Source organism: Triticum urartu, chromosome 7, assembly GCF_003073215.2.
Source record: "Triticum urartu cultivar G1812 chromosome 7, Tu2.1, whole genome shotgun sequence".
Taxonomy (NCBI): domain Eukaryota; kingdom Viridiplantae; phylum Streptophyta; class Magnoliopsida; order Poales; family Poaceae; genus Triticum; species Triticum urartu.
Genome location: NC_053028.1, coordinates 198,255,022 through 198,277,416, shown reverse-complemented (window position 1 = coordinate 198,277,416; position 22,395 = coordinate 198,255,022). Strand labels below are relative to the sequence as shown.

At 44.3% G+C, this 22,395-nt stretch overlaps 1 protein-coding gene across 1 annotated transcript; it reads left to right on the top strand.

The window, feature by feature from the left end:
- The first annotated feature begins 10,246 nt into the window (after positions 1-10,246).
- LOC125519864 (sodium/hydrogen exchanger 4) lies at positions 10,247-14,531 on the top strand. The gene is made up of 14 exons (XM_048684642.1): positions 10,247-10,569; positions 10,679-10,797; positions 10,919-11,016; positions 11,691-11,750; positions 11,836-11,882; positions 11,979-12,173; positions 12,295-12,341; positions 12,427-12,493; positions 12,572-12,672; positions 12,819-12,920; positions 13,135-13,276; positions 13,355-13,417; positions 13,498-13,581; positions 13,676-14,531. Exons 1-14 carry the CDS (start codon positions 10,396-10,398, stop codon positions 13,958-13,960), a joined length of 1,584 nt encoding a protein of 527 aa, XP_048540599.1. The 5' UTR covers positions 10,247-10,395; the 3' UTR covers positions 13,961-14,531.
- Positions 14,532-22,395: the final 7,864 nt, after the last annotated feature.

Genomic DNA, 22,395 nt, shown 5'->3' with positions numbered 1-22,395 from the left:
AAAATGATAATGTTGCTAGAGTTGTGACTAGAGGGGGAAAAATGACTCAGGAACCTTAGTATCCTGAGGGCCATCCTAAGAGAATTGAGCAAGATTCTCGGAGAATTAATGTTGACGCACCTAGTTCTTCTAAGAAGAAGAAAAAGAAAAATGATAGGACTTTGCATGCTTCTAGTGAACCTGTTGTTGACACACCTGAGAATCCCAATGATATTTCTATTTCTGATGCTGAAACACAATCTGGTAATGAACATGAACCTAGTGATAATGTTAATGATGATGTTCATGTTGATGCTCAACCTAGCAATAACAATGATGTAGAGATTGAACCTGCATTTGATCTTGATAACCCACAATCAAAGAATCAATGTTATGATAAGAGAGACTTTGTTGCTAGGAAGCACGGTAAGGAAAGAGAACCATGGGTTCAGAAACCCATGCCTTTTCCTCCTAAACCATCCAAGAAAAAGGATGATGAGGATTTTGAGCGCTTTGCTGAAATGATTAGACCTATATTTTTGCGTATGTGTTTGACTGATATGCTTAAAATGAATCCTCATGCTAAGTATATGAAGGATATTGTTACTAATAAGAGAAAGATACCGGAAGCTGAAATTTCCACCATGCTTGCTAATTATACTTTTAAGGGTGGAATACCAAAGAAACTTGGAGATCCAGGAGTACCAACTATACCATGCTCCATTAAAAGAAACTATGTTTAAACTACTTTATGTGATCTCAGAGCCGGTGTTAGTGTTATGGCTCTCTCTTTATATCGTAGACTTGATTTGAATAAGTTGACACCTACTGAAATATCTTTGCAAATGGCTGTCAAATCAACTACTATACCTATCGGTCTTTGTGAGGATGTACCTGTTGTGGTTGCAAACGTTACTATTTTAACGGACTTTGTTATTCTTGATATTCCCGAGGAAGATAGTTGGTCGATTATCCTTGGAAGACCCTTTTTGAATACTGCAGGGGCTGTTATTGATTGCAACAAAGGCAATTCCACTTTTCATGTTAATGGTAATGAGCATACGGTATACTTTCCGAGGAAACAACCTCTAGTCCACAGTATCAATTCTATTGGAAAAATTACAACTATTACTATTGGAGGTTTTGACTTTCCTCTTCCTACTGTCAAGAAGAAATATGATATTCTTATTGTTGGGGACATGCATATCCCCGTTGAGGTAACCTAGTGTTATTCGAAAATTCTCCGGTTTCATGTTATTCGAAAAGAGTTTGTTAACAAGACTTGATCAACCTTGTTAGTGGATTCCTTTTGATGAGCATGAGGTCGATGAATTTATAAAACACAACTCTCTGTACCCTCTTTTTACTTTCTATTATTTATATTAAATAAAGAAAAAATAGTATTTTCTGTCTGTTTTTTGAATTATCCATGCAATAAAAAATACCCCGAAAATAAAAGTTCTCCAAATGCCCTGAAAATTTAATATGATTTTTTCTAGAATATTTGAGAATATTTGGCACTGAGAACACACCAGGGGACCCACCACGTGCCCACGAGGGTGGAGGGGACGCCCTACCCCCTGGGCGCGCCCCCTGCCTCATGGACCCCACGTGGGTCCCCTCCACTTATCCTTGCACCCACACATTTTGTCTTGCTCTAGAAAAAATCATCCACGAGCTCAAACCCGAGTTCTAGCTCATCTTGCTGCCATTTTCGATCTCCTTGCTCAAAGCTCCATTCACAAAACTTCTTTGGGGGATTGTTGTTCGGTATGTGACTCCTCCGATGGTCCAATTAGTTTTTGTTCTAGTGCTTTACTTATTGCAAATTTTTGCTTCTTAGGTGACCCTGTTCTTGAGCTTGCATGTAAATTTATGTGGTCAAAAGTAGTTTTAATGCATGATATGGCCTCTAGGCACTTGTAGGAGTAGTTGCTATCAATCTTGTTAAGTTTGGTTCACTTTTATTTTTAAGTTACTAAAAATTTCAGAAATTTTTCAGAGGAAGAAATATGTTTAGGGAAATGTACCAAGGTGGTTCCTCAAGGAAGCAAGGACCAAGGCCCGCAATACGTGAGCCGGACCATGAACTACCAAGAGAAGCTCAAGTGCGGCCTTGTGAATGGCCGTCAGAAAATTTCATGGTCCAGGCAGGAATTAAGGAGGAATTTGAAGCATATGTGCATAACGCTGAACCTGAGGGCTTTGTGGCAGATAAGTGCCCTCAGTACCACTACCTGACTGATTCCTTTGTGAGAAGATTTAAATTCACATCATCACGTAATTCTCAAACTGTCATATTTGATCTTTATGATAAATCTTATACCATGGACTTAGAAGATTTCAATATTGCTTGTAAACTCCCACAGTGGGGTAGTGCTAGTGAGCCTCACAAATCTGAATATAAAGACTTTCTTGCTTGTATAAATGTGGGGGAATCTAGGGAAATCACGCAATCTACCATAGGGAGCATTCATTTTCCTGCCATACATTATTTTGCTCTCTGTATAGGTAGATGCTTTAACGGTAAGGACGAGGCATGTCACATGTGCGTTCCCGATCTTAGTGTTCTCAAGAGTGCTGTATTAGGAGATAGACATTATAACTTGGGGGCCATTGTTGCACGTAGGTTGCATAATAATAGTATTAATGGAGATTTGTTCGGTGGAATTTATGAAGCCCGTTTAGCTGATTTTCTTGAGATACCCATACGTGGGGATGATATTGAGTTGCCTCCTGCTTATTTAGATTATAATGCTATGGTTCGTCATCAGTTTGTTGAGAGGAACGATTAGTCCCTCCAGTACCAACTAATCTTTGACAGACGACACACCTATCATGTCACTCTCCCTGCTCCTACTTTCTTTGACTTTCAAGAAAAAAGGAGATATGTTATAACCAAGGAGGAGGCGAACGAGTACGAGAGGAGGACGGAGGCAGCCCGCCTCCAAGCTGCAGCCCTTCAGGCAGTAGCTGATGCATCTCAGTACGGCCTCAGCTTCAACTTCGGATATCCACCAGGCCATCCATGGGCATAGACCACCTTATGCCAAAATCCTAAGCTTGGGGGAGTATGTATTTCTCACCGACATTACATTCATGTTCACACACTCATGCCAGTTGTCGGTGCTCATACTTTTTCATTGTATAATCCATAGTAGTTTATTTTCTTTTTAAGCTTTTTTCTTGTGTGTTTGAAAAACCTTAAGAAAAACCAAAAAAATTAGTTGTAGCTTTTAGCTAGTTTACTTTCATGCTTGTAGTAGTAATTACTAAAAAGGAAACCCAAAAAGATTTCTCGTTCTTCTTTTGCTTGTTGGGAGCTTTCCCGTGTAAATAGTTTCCTTTCTTGTTCTTTGGGGGTTGAGAGGAGAAGACCATGATGAAAATGTTGAGTGGCTCTCATATGCATTATTGTTGATCTAACAAAGAGTCCATATTACCTTGTCTTCTCCCTTGAATTGAATGCTTGCAGATTCCAGCTTAGTCCAATGCACACGCACTATTATTATTATCCACACTATTCGGTTGTGCAAGTGAAAGGCAATAATGACGATATATGATGAACCGATTGAGATGAGAGAAGCTGGTATGAACTCGACCTCTCTTGTTTTTGTAAATATGATTAGTTCATTGTTCCAGATTCAACCTATTATGAATAAAACATGTTTGCAATGACAATTAGAGATTATAGTTTCTTATGCCATGCTTAATTAGCTAGGAGTTTATAATGGTTTACCTTGCGTGCCAACACTCTATTATGAATGAAACGATTTGAGTGGCTTGACTTGGCACATGTTCACACATGTAGTTGAAACAAAATCAACATAGCCTTCACGATATTTATGTTCATGGTGAATTATATCCTATGCATGCTTGCATTCGGTGTTGATTAATTTTAATGCATGTTCATGACTATTGTCGCTCTCCAGCTGGTCGCTTCCCAGTCTCTTTCTAGCCTTCACTTGTACTAAGCGGGAATACTGCTTGTGCATCCAACTCCAGAAACCCCAAAGTTATTCCATATGAGTCCACCATACCTTCCTATATGCGGTATCTACCTGCCGTTCCAAGTAAATTTGTATGTGCCAAACTCTAAACCTTCAAATAAAAATTCTGTTTTCTATGCTCGAATAGCTCATGTATCAACTAGGGTTGTATGTATCTTCCATGCTAGGCGGGTTATTCTCAAGAGGAGTGGACTCTGCTCCTCACTCACGAGAAAATGACTGGTCACTGGGATGCCCAATCCCATGCTCAAATCAAATCAAAATAATTGCAAACAAAACTCCCCCAGGATTATTGTTAGTTGGAGGCACCCGTTGTTTCGGGCAAGCCATGGATTGATGCTTGTTGGTGGTGGGGGAGTATAAACTTTACCATTCTTCTTGGGAACCGCAATGTGTGTAGCATGGAAGATATCGAGATCTCTCGGTTGTTATGTTGACAATGAAAGTATACCGTTCAAAATATTATTCATCTCTATTTCAAAACCGAGCTCTGGCACCTCTACAAATCCTTGCTTCCCTCTATGGAGGGCCTATCCATTTACTTTTATGCTGAGTCATCATCTTCTTATTAAAAAGCACTAACTGGAGAGCACCACTGTCATTTGCATGTATTATTGTTAGTTTACATTGAGTATGACTTGACTGGATCTCTTTTACCATGAATTACAATTTCCAGTCAGCCCTTGATCTTCAGGGGTGCTCTGCATTTATGTTTTGCGGTCTCAAAAAGGGCTAACGAGATACCATCTTGTTATATCATATTATGATTGTTTTGAGAAAGTGTTGTCATCTGAGATTTATTATTATTGCTCGCTAGTTGATTATGCCATTGATATGAGTAAACATGAGACCTAAATGTTATTGTGAATATGGTTAGTTCATAATCTTTGCTGAAAACTTGAATGCTGGCTTTACATATTTACAACAACAAGAGCAAACAGAGTTTGTAAAAGTTTTTCTTTATCATTTACAGTTTGTCAACTGAATTGCTTGAGGACAAGAAAAGGTTTAAGCTTGGGGGAGTTGATACATCTCCGTTGTATCTACTTTTCCATATATATATATATGTTCGGGGAGAAAAAAATGAGGGAGAAGTATTCATCAAGTTTTACGATACGGAGCCGCCGCCAAGCCCTAGACTCTCTCAGGAGGGCTGATCTAGAGTCCGTTCGGGGCTCCGGAGAGGGGAATCCGTCGCCATCCTCATCATCAACCTTCCTCCATCACCAATTTCATGATGCTCACCGTCGTGCGTGAGTAATTCCATCGTAGCCTTGCTGGACGGTGATGGGTTGGATGAGATTTATGATGTAATCGATTTAGTTTTGTTAGGGTTTGATCCCTGGTATCCATTATGTTCTAAGATTGATGTTGCTATGACTTTGCTATGCTTAATGCTTGTCACTAGGGCCCGAGTGCCATGATTTCAGATCTGAACCTATTATGTTTTCGGTGAATATATGTGAGTTTTTGTGATCCTATTTTGCAAGTCTATAGTAACCTATTATGTGTTATGATTCGTTAACCCTGAAGTGACCATAATCGGGATACTTACTGGTGATGACTGTAGTTTGAGGAGTTCATGTATTCACTATGTGTTAATGCTTTGGTATGGTACTCTATTAAAAGGAGGCCTTAATATCCCTTAGTTTCCAATAGGACCCCGCTGCCACGGGAGGGTAGGACAAAAGATGTCATGCAAGTTCTTTTCCATAAGCATGTATGACTATATTCGGAATACATGCCTATATTATATTGATGAACTGGAGCTAGTTCTGTGTCACCCTATGATATAACTATTGCATGATTGATTGTATCCGACATAATTATCCATCACCAGTCCATTGCCTACGAGCTTTTCATATACTATTCTTCGCTTATTTACGTTTCCGTTGCTACAGTTACAAACACTATAAAACCAAAACTGCTACCATTACTTTTGCCACCGTTACCACTACTATGATATTACTTAGCTACTAAATACCTTGCTGTAGATATTAAGTTTCCAGGTGTGGTTGAATTGACAACTCAGCTGCTAATACTTGAGAATATTCTTTGGCTCCCCTTGTGTTGAATCAATAATTTTGGGTTGAATACTCTACCCTCAAAAACTGTTGCGATCCCCTATACTTGTGGGTTATCACGGTTCGCCTTCTGTCACTGAGATCAAGCACCATAAGATCGAACCCACTACAAAGCACCTCTCCCCATTGCAAGATAAATAGATCAAGTTGGTGAAACAAAACCCAGATATCGGAGAAGAAATACGAGGCTATAAGCAATCATGCATAAAAGAGATCAAAGAAACTCAAATACTTTCATGGATATAAAAAGATAGATCTGATCATAAACTCGAAGTTCATCCGATCCCAAGCAAAAAGAGTTACATCATATGGATCTCCAAGACATCATTGTATTGAGAATCAAACAAGAGAGAGGAATCCATCTAGCTACTAACTACGGACCCAAAGGTCTACAAAGAACTACTGACTCGTCATCGGAGAGGCACCAATGGAGGTGGTGAACCCCATCCGTGATGGTGTCTAAATTGGATCTGGTGGTTCTGGACTGTGCGGCAGCTGGAATTGATTTTTGTCGACTCCACTAGGGTTTCTAGAATATTGAGGTATTTATAGAGTAAAGAGGCGGTCCAGGGGGCACCCGAGGTGGGCACAACCTACCAGGGCGCGCCTGGGCCTCCTGGCACGCCCTCGTGGGTTGTGCTCTCCTCGGAGCACCCCCCAGGCACAGCCTTGGCCCATTAGGTGTCTTCTGGTCCATAAAAAATCTCCGTAAAGTTTCATGGCATTTGGATTCCTTTTGGTATTCATTTTCCCGATATAAAAACATGCAAAAAACAACAACTGACACTTGGCACTATGTCAATAGGTTAGTACAAAAAATGATATAAAATGACTATAAAATGATTATCAAACATCCAAGGTTGATAATATAACAACATGGAACAATAAAAAATTATAGATACGTTGGAGACGTATCAACATGTTTTTCGATTTGAGTTTTCGCTTGAGGACAAGCAAGGTCTAAGTTTGGGGGAGCTGATACGTCCATTTTGCATCATGTTTTCCTACTGTTATTTATGATGTTTTTATCCATAATAATGCTTTTTGGTATAATTCTAATGCCTTTTCTCTCATAATATGCAAGGTATACACAAAGGGGGAGAATTCCGGCAGCTGGAAATCTGGACCTGAAAAAGCTACGTCAGGGTACCTATTTTGCACAAGTCCAAACAATCTGAAACTTCACGGAGGAGGCCCACCAGGTGGGCACAACCCTCTTGGGCACACCAGGGAGCCCAGGCGTGCCCTAGTGGGTTGTGCTCACCCAGGCCCACCTTCGGTGCCCATCTTCTGGTATGTAAGTCATTTTGACCTAGAAAAAATAAGGAGAGGACTTTCAGGATGGAGCGCCACGGTCTCGAGGCGGAACTTGGGCAGGAGCATTTTTGCCCTCCGGCGGAGCGATTCCGCCGAAGAAATTTCCCTCCCAGAGGGGGAAATCATCATCATCATCACCAACAACTCTCCCATCTTGGGGAGGGAAATCTCCATCAATATCTTCAACAGCATCATCTCATCTCAAACCCTAGTTCATCTCTTATGTTCAATCTTGTTACCGGAACTATAAATTGGTGCTTGTCGGTGACTAGTAGTGTTGATTACATCTTGTAGTTGATTACTATATGGTTTATTTGGTGGAAGATTATATGTTCAAATTCAATATGCTATTTAATACCCCTCTGATTTTGAGCATGACTATCATTTGTGAGTAGTTACTTTTGTTCTTGAGGTCACGGGAGAAATCATGTTGCAAGTAATCATGTGAACTTGATATGTGTTCGATATTTTGATAGTATGTATGTTGTGATTCCCTTAGCGGTGTCATGTGAACGTATACTACATGACACTTCACCATATTTGGGCCTAAGGGAATGCATTATGGAGTAGCAATTAGATGATGGATTGCGAGAGTGACAGAAGCTTAAACCCCAGTTTATGCGCTATTCCGTAAGAGGCCGATTGGATCCAAAAGTTTAATGCTATGATTAGAATTTATTCTTAATACTTTTCTCGTAGTTGTGGATGCTTGCGGGATGGTGAACCATAAGTAGGAGGTTTGTTCAAGTAAGAACAGCACCTAAGCACCGGTCCACACACGTATCAAATTATCAAAGTAGCGAACACGAATCAAACCAACATGGTGAAAGTGACTAGATGAAAATCCCGTGTACCCTCAAGAACACTTTGCTTATCATAAGAAACCGTTTTGGCCTGTCATTTTCCTCAAAAGGATTGCTGCACATTGCTTACTATTATCGTTACTTGCTCGTTACAAATTATCTTGCTATCAAACTGCTCTGCTACTTACAATTTCAGCACTTGCAGACATTACCTTGCTGAAAATCACTTGTCATTTCCTTCTGCTCCACATTCGGTTCGACACTATTACTTATCGAAAAGAGATACAATTGATCTCCTATAGTTGTGGGTCATCACGCCCCTCTCCATAGTTTAGTCCTCCGTCTAGTTTTCCGCAGTACACGACGAAGCCCTGCGGGAACAATTTCACCACCACCGTCACCACGGCGTCGTGCTGCCCGAACTCATCTACTACTTCGCGCGTCTTGCTGGATCAAGAAGGTGAGGACGTCATCGAGCTGAACATGTGCTGGAGGTGTCGTATGTTCGGTACTTGATCAGTTGGATCGTGAAGGTGTTCGACTACATCAACTGTGTTGTTAAACGCTTCCTCTTTACGGTCTACGAGGGTACGTAGACATACTGTCCCTCTCGTTGCTATGCATCTTTATGGATAGATCTTGCGTGTGCGTAGAATTTTTTTGTTTTTCATGCAACGTTCCCCAACATTTATGCATGCACATACACTCATTTCTATGAATGCGCATGCATGCTCCATCTTGATTGACAAAGTCACCATAGTACAGGTCGATGAAGCGCCAAACTTTGAGAGACGGAGCAGGCAAGTCATTGATGAAGTCACCATAGTCATATCACAGTCAATGAGATGTTGTTTCCACTTAACTTCAAGAGACCAAGCAGGCAAATCTTATCATTGACTAAGTCACAATAGTCACCTAATATCGACGAGGTATCATCCTCGCTAAATGAATATCCTTGAAAAGTCTAAATAAATTCTAAAAATACGAGTATTTTACTAAGTTTAGAACTTAAAGCAAGATGGACTGCCCCCTCCCGTCAATGGTGTAACGTGCACCTTTCCGTTGATGTGGAGGCTCTCCAAATCTTCAGGGATAAGACTTCTAGACTGGCCCTTGGAATCATAGGAAGTGTGTCACAGAGTAGGCACCACTAGTCTACGAACATGTTCTTAGCGTAGACATAGGGACCACATTATATGCCAGTAGCTGATGGTTCGCGCATGGGTGGAGGATATTCATTGTCCTCTTGGACCCGGCGCCCTAGTGCAAGATGTGGTATTATGGCGGCCTCTTCGCCCCATCCTATTGATTGACGAGCTAGATGTGCTTCGACAACGTTTGATGCCTATTATGTCAAATCATGCTACCTTGCCCTCTTCCGGGGCTCGATCGCGGAGCCCAATCGACACTTTTAAAAATAATAAATGAAACATATCATGACAACTTTACTATAAATACTATGATAACTTCAATGTAACATCATGGCAACTTTTGACCTAAAAAACGTTGAAACATATCAATATGTGATGAAAATGATTTTTATCAAGACGGATTCAGTGATAAAAACGATTTTTATCGGATTTTTATTTAAAAAATAAAATATTTTTAAGGCCGAAAAAGTAAAAAGATTTCGTCGGTGTCATCTATTTGATATGGCAGAATGAATGACAATGAGACGTTTGAACCATGTTGCATCATACTATGAGTGTAACATTTATTAGTTGGATAAAAAAAATGCACCGAACCCTTTTACTATGTCAGAGCTTTGTGGGCCCCAAGCAGAACGCACCAGTCGTATCAAGGTTGTTTAGTCCCACCACACACACAAAATAAGTTCTTTAATCCCTTCCTGCAGAAAAAACAGGTCGTGTCAGGGCCCTTCAACGCCATCCAGAGTCCAGGCGTGGCACCATGTGACCGTACCAGCTCACCCGCCACGCAGGCACTCCCGGCCACGCGTGCCGCCCCCTCCTCGAACTCCAAACCGATCGCCGCCGCCTCGCGCCAAAATCACGCGTCACCACACTCACAGCGGCACCCAAACGTAGGAATAGTACGAGAAACAGAGAAGGTAGACAGGGTTAGAGCTCTCTGCTCGTCGCGCGTACGTACAGAGGCAGCTAGCGAAGAAGAGGGCGGAGCAGGCGGCGGCGGTGATCTGAAGCCAACCCGGAGCGAGAGCTACACCTATGCGCGCGGCACATGGCGGCTTCCTCGCTGTGGGACGAGCTGGTGGTGGCGGCGTCGACGGGGGGGAGCAGCGGCACCGTGGTGTCCATCTGCGTGTTCACGGCGGTGCTCTGCCTCTGCCTCGTCGCCGGCCACCTCCTCGAGGAGAACAAATGGGTCAACGAGTCCATCACCGCGCTTATCATCGTACGACACGGCGTCTCGTCTCATCCCCAACACACACGCACATTTCAGGGAACATCCATCATCGTGGCGAGACGTCCTGATTTCTCTCTGCTTCTGTGTTTCATGGCAGGGGTGCATTGTTGGGGCTCTCATCTTCCTGCTGAGCAAAGGCAGGAACTCGCACATCCTGAGGTTCGACGAGCAGCTCTTCTTCATCTACGTTCTTCCGCCAATAATCTTCAACGCCGGGTATGTATATATCTTTACCAGCTTTGTTAACTCTGCTCTGTATGGAGGTACTAAATAATTTACCAGCTCTTCAGTACTTTACTGAGTCTTGTGTCCAACTGTCCATGGCTCTTCTTTGCAGGTTTCAGGTCAAGAAGAAGCAGTTCTTCCATAATTTCCTCACCATCATGTCCTTTGGGGTATTCGGTGTTTTCATCTCGGTCGCAATAGTTTCCGCAGGTACTACCTCTTTGCTGATTATTCGACTTTTCTTGCATGTCTTGCGTGGGCATGTGTACTTCACACATTGCAAGAGAAATACTTATAAATTTGCAAGACTTAGCTGCTAAACTGAGTGCAAGTCAACCAACTTTACATGAGTGAAGAACATACTACATGACCATGACATGGAAGATTCTGCTCACAAAAGGGCAATTCCATACTAGTGAGGTCTGTGTAGATATTGTGAACTTGGTTTCGCATCCATCGGCATTCGGAAATCAGGCATGAATATGGGTTGGTTTTGTCTCCTTCAACACATTCTGGCATGTGTAGGCGACAATCGCGTGGAACAAACTTTTTGTTCCTTGTTTTGGAGTTGGGATTATCAAATTCATCGCCCCCTTCCGCGGCTCTCGCACCCTGAATGGTGCACCAAGCAGCGAAAGATTGGGTTTTGTCTTTTCGCTCAAGTGACGATCTTTCGTTGGATGCTTGGAGAATTTGCATCGAGTGACAATGTGATCCAGGGTCTCAGGATTGCGGCAATGTTCGCGAGCTGTGCTGTTGGTCCAATCCTTTTTTTTTAACTGTCTTCACTTATACTCTTTTATGCACTGGTAACCATTTTTCAAGGGAGATATTTTGTGCATCATACTAACAATCTGCCTAAATACCACTTTTCTTGATATCAGGTTTCTACTGGCTCCTCCCAAAAGTTGGTTTTGGCAAACTTGACGCGGTGGATTATCTAGGTCCTTACTTCTGCATTTGTGATTTTTTTGGGCCACTTCCTTTTGCTTCAAATTAATCAGTTTGGGTCTGATTTTTGAATTGCAGCACTAGGAGTCATATTTTCTTCGACAGATACTGTGTGCACACTGCAGGTCCGTTGGATGTTCGAGTTCTATGTAACCTCTCGAGTGTTTTCTCCACTATAAATTTTTCTAAACATACGTTCAATCTCTTGAGCTCAAACTCAGGTCATAAGCCAAGATGAAACACCAAGGTTGTACAGCTTGGTCTTCGGAGAAGGAGTTGTCAATGATGCAACATCTGTGGTCCTATTCAATGCTATAAAGAATATGGATATCACTAAGATCAAAAGCGGGGCGGTGCTAAAAGTTATCGGAGATTTCCTCTATCTTTTTGCAACTAGTACTATCCTTGGCGCCACAGTAAGGACACTATTTTTTAACAATCTAATTTTGTGATATTTATAATCATGGTGTTACATAATTTTTCCGGAACCATGGCACCAATTTAGTTTTCATACTTTTGTTTCCCGAATGATATCAGATCGGACTGTTCACTGCTTATGTTCTCAAAGCGCTGTATTTTGGCAGGCAAGTAGCAGAATACTAGCACATTAGTTGGTTTCCGTCCATCTTCTGCGCTTTTATGTTCTAAATTCCTCCCCTGATTTTGCAGGCACTCGACTGACCGGGAGGTCGCTTTAATGGCTCTCATGGCTTATTTATCGTATATGTTAGCAGAGGTAATTCCATGAGAGCTTAACTTCTGACGGTTCATATGCTTGTCCACAATGCACCTGAGCAAACATTCATTTTGGCAGTTGTTAAGTCTGAGTGGGATTTTGACTGTTTTCTTTTGCGGCATCGTCATGTCCCACTACGCATGGCATAATGTAACAGAGAGCTCCCGAATCACGACAAGGTGCTATTACTCTGCTGTTTCTGTATTACTAAATTATCTGTATGGCTTTCAAAGCCACTGCTAACTTATGTGTTTTATTTTGGTTAACCTGTTTTGATGAAAAACATGTGTTGGAAGTAATAGTAATGTAAATGATGTGACTACAGGCACATATTTGCGACACTATCATTCATCGCTGAGACCTTTATCTTTCTTTATGTTGGAATGGATGCCCTTGACATGGATAAATGGAAGACAACACAGGCAAGGTGAGCAACAAAGCATGCATGTCTCTTTTTTTTTGTAGTGCCAAAGAACTAATCACTTCTCTCAAGTTACCTTAAAGCATTCAATTCCAAAAAAAGTTACCTCCGTTTCAAAAAAAAATTACCTTAAAGCATTCAATTTAAAAAAAGTTACCTCCGTTTCGAATTTTTTTTACCTTAAAGCATTTCTCAGAGACATACTTTGTTACTGTGCCAGCTTCAAGACCTCAGTTGGTATTTTCGGTGTCATCATTTCACTCATTTTGCTGGGACGGGCCGCGTTTGTTTTCCCTCTTTCGATCCTTTCAAATTTTATGAGTGGGAATTCTGAAAAAGCACCAATCACATTCAAGCACCAGGTTGCTTCTAAACCAATGATTATTCCCTGGTAGAAAATCCTCTGAATGATGTACTCAAAATTCTCTAATCATGTGAAGATCGTGATTTGGTGGGCCGGGCTCATGAGAGGCGCCGTTTCAATTGCGCTAGCATACAATCAGGTACGTCCTCTCATCATCCGGCCGCCTTCAAGATATACGAGAAGACAAGTGGTTTGCTGAACATTTTGCATGCTTTTCAGTTCACATTTTCAGGTGTAACACTGGATCCAGTCCATGCAACCATCATCACCAGTACAATCGTCGTAGTATTTTTCACAACCTTGGTAGTAACCGAATCCCACGCTTTTCGTTACATGATGTTCTATCGGCAAAAGCTATACACGGCACATAGAAGCTGATACATTCTGATCATTTCAGGTGTTTGGCTTCTTGACAAGGCCATTGATAAGCGCCATGCTCCCGCAGCATCGGCACCGGGAGCCGGCGGGAGGCCGCAGCACGGGAAGCAACTCGCCGAAGGACGAGTTCATCCTGCCGTTTCTCGGCGACGAAGACGCGTCGGGGAGTGGAAGTGGCTTCGTCCAAGCCAAGAGAAGCATATCAATGATGTTGGAGAGACCCATCCACACGGTGCACATCTACTGGAGGAAGTTCGACGACAGGTTCATGAGACCAATCTTCGGTGGACCACGATCTTACTGACTGGAATAATTCTGTGCAAGAGAAGAGGTGGAATAATTGGCGCTCTTACGACTGGAGGAGTATAATCGAGTTCGGCGACGGTAATTCAGTGTAACAATATCTCTGAATTTTGTGTCTTTGGTTTGTAACATGAACAGTGTTACTACCTTACTAGCAGTGTATAGTTTGTAACATGAACAGTGTCGAGCAAATTCAGTTTGCTCTTATTTAGTGTATTTGTAGTATTACAAATTCTGGAAGTATAAACGGAAGCAAACACGCTGAAACTCAACTGGAGTGCAGTGCTCCAGGAGACCAGGACCTTGTGTCGGACAAACGGCTCTCGTACAGTTGTACTCCAGGGACTCGCGGGAACGCCTGCGTGCTGGCGGCGGAGGCCTGGGCGCCTCCGGCTGTGCCCTTTGCCTCTGCATCTGCTCTGGAGCCCTCTGCATCCGCCTCCTCTGCACCAGTGCTGTGCTGGAGGCCTCGTCTTCTTCATCAGTGAGCTCTCCAAGCTCTGGATCCATCTAGCTAGAGAGGGGCTGTTCTGAGTGGGAGAGGTTGAGGTGGTTTTTTTTTCTGTTTTTCTTTAGGGCAAGGTGGGCTTTTTATTGACAAAGTGGTAGGAGAGTGGGTAAAAAGGCCTAGGTTTTTGGCAACGTATCGGGTGAAAATGCTTGTTTAGTGAAAATCTGGAAACTTTCCCTCTTAACCATCAGATCTAAAATGAACGGATTATATGAGAGGTGGGATTCCGCTTAGCCACTTAAACGTGTTTGACAGAAAACCCCTACCACATCTTAATCTCGTTGTTTGACATAAAGGTTCTAACTTAAGTTGAAGACTCGTTACAACTTACATAATAACTTGGCATAAAAGTTTCTAACATAATACACTAGAGTTCAAATACATTGACAAAGCCCTAGTTAACTTCCCATTCCCCAAAATGTACACCTCAAATCAAGCATCAAATTCTTAGGCCACCTACTTATAAAGGCCTAAGATGTACTTAACCACCACAACTACCAGTTCATTACTCCATGATGGTCTTGACTTTTCTCTAACTTCTCCTTGCTCCCATAATCATCTTTCAATAGCTCACCACTCGCATGCTCAAGCTTCACCTTCTCTTTTTTAAGTAGATCTCTATCCACTTCAATCTCCTTCATGGCCTTCATGGGGATAATGTTAGCTTGGCTCTATAAACTTTTCCATATGCGCCTTCAACTTAGCATTCTCCTCTATATCTTTCTTTCTCTTCTAAAACTCTTCCTCCTCTACTGCCTTCTAGTACTCCATGTAGTCCATCTTCCCATCTTGCCAAGCAAACATCTTGGAAACATCATCCACAAGCTTGCTATACTTAGTGCCCAGTTTCTTATTGTCCTTCTTAAGCTTGCCTCAATGTTTCTCATATGCCTGCTTGGCAATAACTCTTCCACAATTCTGCTCATGACACATTTCCCACAACTTTGACAAACAATTCTGAAGAATAGGAGGGTGAGGCCTATCAAGCCACTCAACAGCACCACAGTTCACACCTCCTCCCAGCAATTGCAAGTGCATAATTACATAACAATTCACACTGCCTAATTGTCAACAAGCATATAATAAATTGTTAACATGAAGATGATAATAGACAAACTGCAGCTAATACATAACATTGTTAACATGAACATATTTTTTTGTCAAAGTGTATACATTCAAAATACTAGAATCTGCTAGCCCTGAATGGCTTGAATCTGCTACTTATACTAATGCATGGGTTTAGCTTGAATCTGCTACTTATACTAATGCATGGGTTCAGGCATATTCAGTTACTTATATCAATGCATTTGGAAATATTCAGTTGCATCTGCTACTCATACTAATGCATCACGTTCAAACACATATCACTGAATCTGCTACTTATACTACCAGGCATATTCGGTTACAAAAAATAATTTTGCTACCTAGTGCATGTTTCAGAAATAGCACAGATATAATTCATAGATTTGGTGCTAACTTGAGAGAAAGGTTGCTAGATAACCTACGTTGGACATCCATAAAAACATCTTCCTATGAAAATTCTTCAAAGGCCACGCACTTGATAGGCCTCATGTGGTGTAGCATGCATTTGGGTTTAGATTCCTCAAGTTGGCCACAGAAAAGGGGCTCTACAATGGTCTTCGGGTCTCCTGCATCCACAAAAACAACAATAGAGCAAATCCCCAATTACACTAAACATAGCTCGACAAGAACCCTAACCCTAGCTCAGCCAAAAAAATGTCCTCACTGCCCCATATCCATGTTGGTGATGTCGAAGTCAGTCTTGGAGCTCGATCCGCCGTCATTCCAGGAAGGCATGGCGGAAGGAGGCGAGCACTGGTGTTATTAGCGGTGGCGGCGAGCTAGGTGGAGCCAGAGAGAAGAGTGAGAGCGAGAGGAGTGAGAGCATGGGAGTGAGGGAGATAGTGATGGGTCGATCTACTTATGACAGAGCCAGTTGGTTCCACCTGCACCGATCAGCTAACGGGCGTTGATCCACCCCCCCCCCCACCCGCACATGGCCTAACTGGCAGGCCACCGCTGTCAGAAAACATGTTAATATGTTAGCAATGAGCAGTTTGGGTTTTTTGAAATAGCCAGCCACACTTTCGGTAGTTATCAATGACAAACAAAAATCCAGTAGTTTTTTGGAACCATAACCTGAAAAGTAATAGTTTTACCCTATTCACTCGAAGTCGCAGGATGGCGATGGCAGCCTTCTTCTCGACTTCAGTTGACATGGTGATGTCGAATGCGACAAGATCGCCCTTCTCCTGATGCGGGATCGCAAAGGGCGGGGTTCTGAATGCCTGCTCTCACGTACAACTATGCACGCGATGGGATTGTCGACAGCAACAACATGAACGAGCTGAACGACGGTGGGTGATGTGCACGAGGATGCATCAGTGCATTTTTCCTTCTTTTTTGTGGCAAAACTACTACTACCGGAACGACCCATCTTCCCATGTGTAATTGCATGTGTTGTAACGAAAGTGCAATCACATGGGACCAACCTGTGATTGGATGGTTAGGAGGACAGTGGTATCCCCAGCCCATCAGAGTTCAAGTCCTAGATTTGACATTGGTGCTTGCATTTTTCTAGGTTTATTTCAGACTTTACGGCGATGTTCGTTCAATGAGAGGAAAATTTCCATCGACTATGAGACGTCTATACCGACTTCGTCAATCTCAAAATGCTATGTTGGCTTAGTTGAGGTGCTCATAGGGTAAGGTGTGTGTGTGCGCGCGCGCCTTCATAAGGTGAGTTTATGCTTGTGTACATGAGCAGCTTCAGTTGTACCATGTGAAAAAAGTTCAATCACATGTAGGACTGACGACGGAAACTCTCTTGTAACTCGCCTCCTTGCCGCCACCAGCGCTTGGCCTGTGCCTCCCGTTGGCGTTGCCGTCAGTCTTCCTCGTCATCTGTGGTCTTAGGGCCATGGAGACGCGGTGGACCCCGGCCTTTGCTGGCGCCAGGTTTTCGTTTTCTAATGTTTTTCTAAGTTTGTTAGGGTTTGTATCCTATTCAGAAAGATGAGGCAGCGACGACTCTTTGTAGATGGAATAAGGTACTTCCCGCCTAGTCCCCGTTCCGGCGGTGCTTCTTGCATCATTTGAGAGCATGTGGATATTTGTCTCTGGCGGATCTCGCAGGATTCGGCTGACGTTTTCCTAAAGTGGATACACGTGGATTTGGTTTGCGTTCGTCAGTGATCGTGTGTCTACAGGTTGAATCCCTCCGTTCTAAGCTTCTCTTCATCGGCAGCGGTTGTTATTCTAGTGCATTGGTCCTTAGGGCCTTAGCACGACGACTTCCCGACTGTCTGCTACAATATGTTTGCCCGGCTCTGATGAGGGAGGGGCGATTACGGTGGCGCGCCTTCAGCTTACTCCAGTGCTTCTCGTCGTCGCTAGGTGGATTATGGATCTGGATGTAATTTTTAATTTTGGTGTTCTTTGTACTATCTCGACAATTGATGAATAGATTGAAAGTATTTCTCAAAAAACACATGCGCCCCAATGCACGTGCAACTAGAGGTTTTTTTCTGGAAAACAGATGCGCGGTTTTACTTACGCCCATCCATGCGCAACTTATATGGTAGTTCAATTATTCCAAAAAAAACATAGTAGTATTCTTCTTCACATTAGATTGTACAAATGAGTTCTTAAGGGGGAAAATCCTATGAAACCTTACGGTTTCGTTTTTTGGATTACTATATGGAATTTTCTCATTATATTTTCTAATAACCAATAATATTTTGGGCGACCCGACGGGCCAGCCGGGGGATAATAAGAAAATATTCGTTGCCTCGCTGACCATTAGATGGACACGTTAATGGCCATTTGATTTACCCACGTAAGCAGTCACCTCTTTGCAACAAGAGTGGTGTTGCTAAAGGCCTTCTACAACAAGATGGTTGTTGCAACCACCACAAAGAATTCATTTATTTTTCTAAAAAAATCTTTACAACAAAAGTAATGTTGCGAAAAATATTTGCAATAGAGAATGTGTTGCAGATAACGTTGTTGGCCATTTTCTACCGTATTTTTTTGCAACAGAGCTCTTGTTACAGAAAACTTTTGCAACAACAAACATGTTTCAGAGAGCATTCTAGTGGCAGCATCTTGTTAGAGAAGCCCGTAGGCGTGCTTGCTGGCGCCAAGCGATGGTGGCGGCAATCGGAGCAGCACGGAGAGGCGACAGCTTGACGGGGGAGCTCGATATCTCTAGTTGCACGCCTTGCAACAATGTGCATCTCGTCAGAGAAGCACGACGGCGGCGGCAGTCGGAGAAACATGGGGAGGCGGCGACTCGACAGGAGGTTGAGGCGGTCGGAGCAGTTCGGGGAGGCGGCGGACTCAACGGGAGCTTGGCAGGAGCAGGAGAGGCGACTTGTCTCTAGGATCCAGATCCTACAACCGAGCCTTTTTTCCGCGGGTGAACAGAATTGTTGTTGCGATGAGAGAAATTGCAACAACACGAGTTGGAAACAATATTTCCTTGATTGATGATTACAGTTACAGAGTACAGAGGTTAAGTAGGGAGAGTGGAGCACCAGTCGCCCTACAATGTAGGCACGCAGGCCATGGCGAGGTGTGGTCCTACAAACCAGGAATATACAACAAAGTATATGCTACAATGTATAGCTGAATATACACAGATTCTAACAGCCCCCCCCCCCTCAGCCAGAACTCCATTGGGAAGGATGTTCAGGCTGCTGCGAAAATCTGTGAAGACTGGAGACGGCAAACCCTTCATGAAAATGTCAGCATACTTAGAGCTGGATGGAACGTGTAGAACACGAGCTTCACCGAGAGCCACACGGTCACGAACAAAGTGCAATTCGATCTCAATATGATTGGTACGTTGATGTTGAACTGGGTTGCTGGCGAGGTAAGAAGCACTGACATTGTCACAATATACAAGGGTGGCACGATTCGGAGGGAGCTTGAGCTCATGGAGAAGTTGACGTAACCAGCATGACTCAGCCACACAGTTTGTGATGCCCCTGTACTCAGCTTCGGCACTTGAACGCGAGATGGTAGGTTGCCTCTTCAAAGACCAGGAAATGAGGTTGTCACCAAGAAACACACAAAACCCTGAAGTGGACTTGCGGGTGTCCGGGCAACCTTCCCAATCGGCGTCGGTGTAAGCAAGAAGATCCATGGAGGGGGATTTTTACAGCTGTAGGCTGTAATGAGACGTGCCTTTGAGGTAGCACAAAAGCTGTTTGACAAGTGGCATGTGTGTATCCCAAGGGGCATGCATGAAGAGGCACACTTGTTGAACGACATAGGCTATGCCGGGGCGTGTAAGAGTGAGATATTGGAGTGCACCGGCAAGGCTACGGTAATGCGTAGGGTTGGAGAGAAGGGTGCCGGTGTGAGAGGACATCTTGGAGCTCGTGTCGATGGGTGTGGAAACCGGCTTGCAATTGAGCATCTTGGCGCACTCTAGAATCTCTAGGGTGTACTGTTGTTGGCACAAGAAGAGGCCGGACGAGTTGGTCGTGACATTAATGCCCAAAAAGTGATGGAGTGCACCCAAGTCAGTCATGGAGAACTCGGACTTGAGAGAGTTGATGATATATGTGAGGGTGGAAGAAGAGCTAGCCGTAAGTATGATATCATCAACGTAAACGAGCAAGTACGCAATGGAGTTACCATGGTGCATGATGAAAAGAGAGGAGTCACTCTTTGATGCCCGAAATCCCAAGTGAAGAAGAAATTCCTGAAACCGGAGAAACCAAGTCCTGGGGGCTTGCTTAAGGCCGTAGAGAGACTTGCGAAGAAGGCAAACATGATCCGGTTTGGAGTTGTCCACGAACCCCGAAAGTTGACTGTAGTACACTGTCTCGTTGAGATCCCCATGAAGAAATGCATTTTTGACATCGAGCTGGTGAATAGGCCATGAGCGAGAAGTAGCAATGCTGAGTACCACACGGATAGTTGCTGGTTCGACCACGGGGCTGAAAGTTTCACCATAATCCACACCCTCTTGTTTAGTAAAGCCATGCACGACCCACCAAGCCTTGTAGCGAGCAAGAGGACCATCCGGGTTGAATTTGTGACGAAAAATCCACTTGTCCGTGACAATATTGACACCTGCAGGTTTAGGCACCAACGACCAAGTAAAGTTGTTCATTAAAGCATTGTATTCATCGAGCATTGCCTGGTGCCAATGGGGGTCTTTGAGAGCGGATTTGTAGGTGGGTGGGATGGGAGAAATCGTGTCGGAAGTAGCATCAGCAAGAAAGAGTCGCTTGGGCATGAGATAACCGGTTTTAGTGCATGTGGACATTCTGTGTGCATTGTTGGGTGGCTGAACCGAAATAGCATGGCGAGGAAGGCGTGGCGCAGGCGGAGTGGATGGTGCGAAAAGCGAGGCAGATTCGGTGGGGACAGGGGTAGGCGACGCAGCTGCAGAGGGCGTGGGATCCGAGGCAGATGCGGTGGCAGGCGGGCTGGTGGGAACAGATCGCGAGGGAGATCAAGGGGTGGTTGGGGAGACAGGCACGCTGGACGAGGAGGACCAGCAACGAGTGGGGGCGAGCCAGGGGTGGGCGAGCACATGGCGGGGTGGGTGGGGGAGGACGTTGCAGGATTGGGCGGCCAAGTCGCAGGTGGTCGTGGCAGGGCCCCGTCCGAAGTAGGTGGAGGTAGGTGCGGGCGATCCAAGAGATCCGGTGGGGGCTGTTTTGCATGGGGATTTTCTGTGGTCGTGGATGTGGTGTGCCATGGCAGTGTGGGCGTGTATGGGAACACGTTTTCATCAAACGTGACATGGCGGGACACGACGACGTGGCGAGTGGTGAGGTCATAGCACCAGTAGCCTTTGTGCTCGAGGGGGTATCCGAGGAAGATGCAGCGGGAGGAGCGGGGAGCAAGTTTGTGGTCGGTGGTGGCATATAAATTTGAGAAACATAAACACCCAAAAACCCGTAAGTGTGAATAGTCGGAGTGTGCACCATGGAGAAGGTAGTATTGTTGGGGAACGTAGTAATTTCAAAAAAATTCCAACGCACACGCAAGATCATGGTGATGCATAGCAACGAGAGGGGAGAGTGTTGTCTATGTACCCTCGTAGACCAGCAATGGAAGCGTTGACACAATGTAGAGAAAGTAGTCGTACGTCTTCCCGATCCGACCGATCCAAGTACCGAACGTACGGCACCTCCGAGTTCTGCACACGTTCAACTCGGTGACGTCCCTCGAGCTCCGATCCAGCCGAGTGTTGAGGGAGAGTTTCCTCAGCACGACGGCGTGATGATGGTGATGATGTTCTACCGACGCAGGGCTTCGCCTAACCACCGCTATGATATGACCGAGGTGGAATATGGTGGAAGGGGGCACCGCACACGGCTAAGGAACGATCACGAAGATCAACTTGTGTGTCATGGGGTGTTCCCCTGCCCCCGTATATAAAGGAGGGAGGGGGGAGGTGCGGCCGGCCCCTAGGGGTGCGCCTGGAGGAGTCCTACTCCCACCGGGAGTAGGACTCCTCCCTCTTGCCTTGTTGGAGAAGGAAAGGGGAAAGGGGAAAGAGGAAAGGGGGCGCCGCCCCCCCCTTCCTTGTCCTATTCGGACTAGGGGGGAGGGGGCACGCGGCCTGCCCTGGCCAGCCCTCCTCTTCTCCCTTAGGGCCCATGTAGGCCCATTAACCCCCGGGGGGGTTCCGGTAACCCCCCGGTACTCCGGTAAAATCCCGATTTCACCTGGAACGATTCCGATATCCAAATATAGGCTTCCAATATATCAATCTTTATGTCTCGGCCATTTCGAGACTCCTCGTCATGTCCATGATCACATCCGGAACTCTGAACAACCTTCGGTACATCAAAACACAAAAACCCTAATTACGATCATCACCGAACTTTAAGCGTGCGGACCCTATGGGTTCGAGAACTATGCAGACATGACCG

What these genes read in the sequence shown, in the direction of transcription:
- LOC125519864 (XM_048684642.1), top strand. Translation starts at nt 10,396, where the DNA reads ATGGCGGCTTCCTCGCTGTGGGACGAGCTGGTGGTGGCGGCGTCGACG. An exon ending in TGACGCGGTGGATTATCTAG is followed by an intron (nt 11,751 to 11,835) that starts GTCCTTACTTCT and finishes TTTGAATTGCAG; the next exon opens with CACTAGGAGTCATATTTTCT. An exon ending in CAATCACATTCAAGCACCAG is followed by an intron (nt 13,277 to 13,354) that starts GTTGCTTCTAAA and finishes AATCATGTGAAG; the next exon opens with ATCGTGATTTGGTGGGCCGG.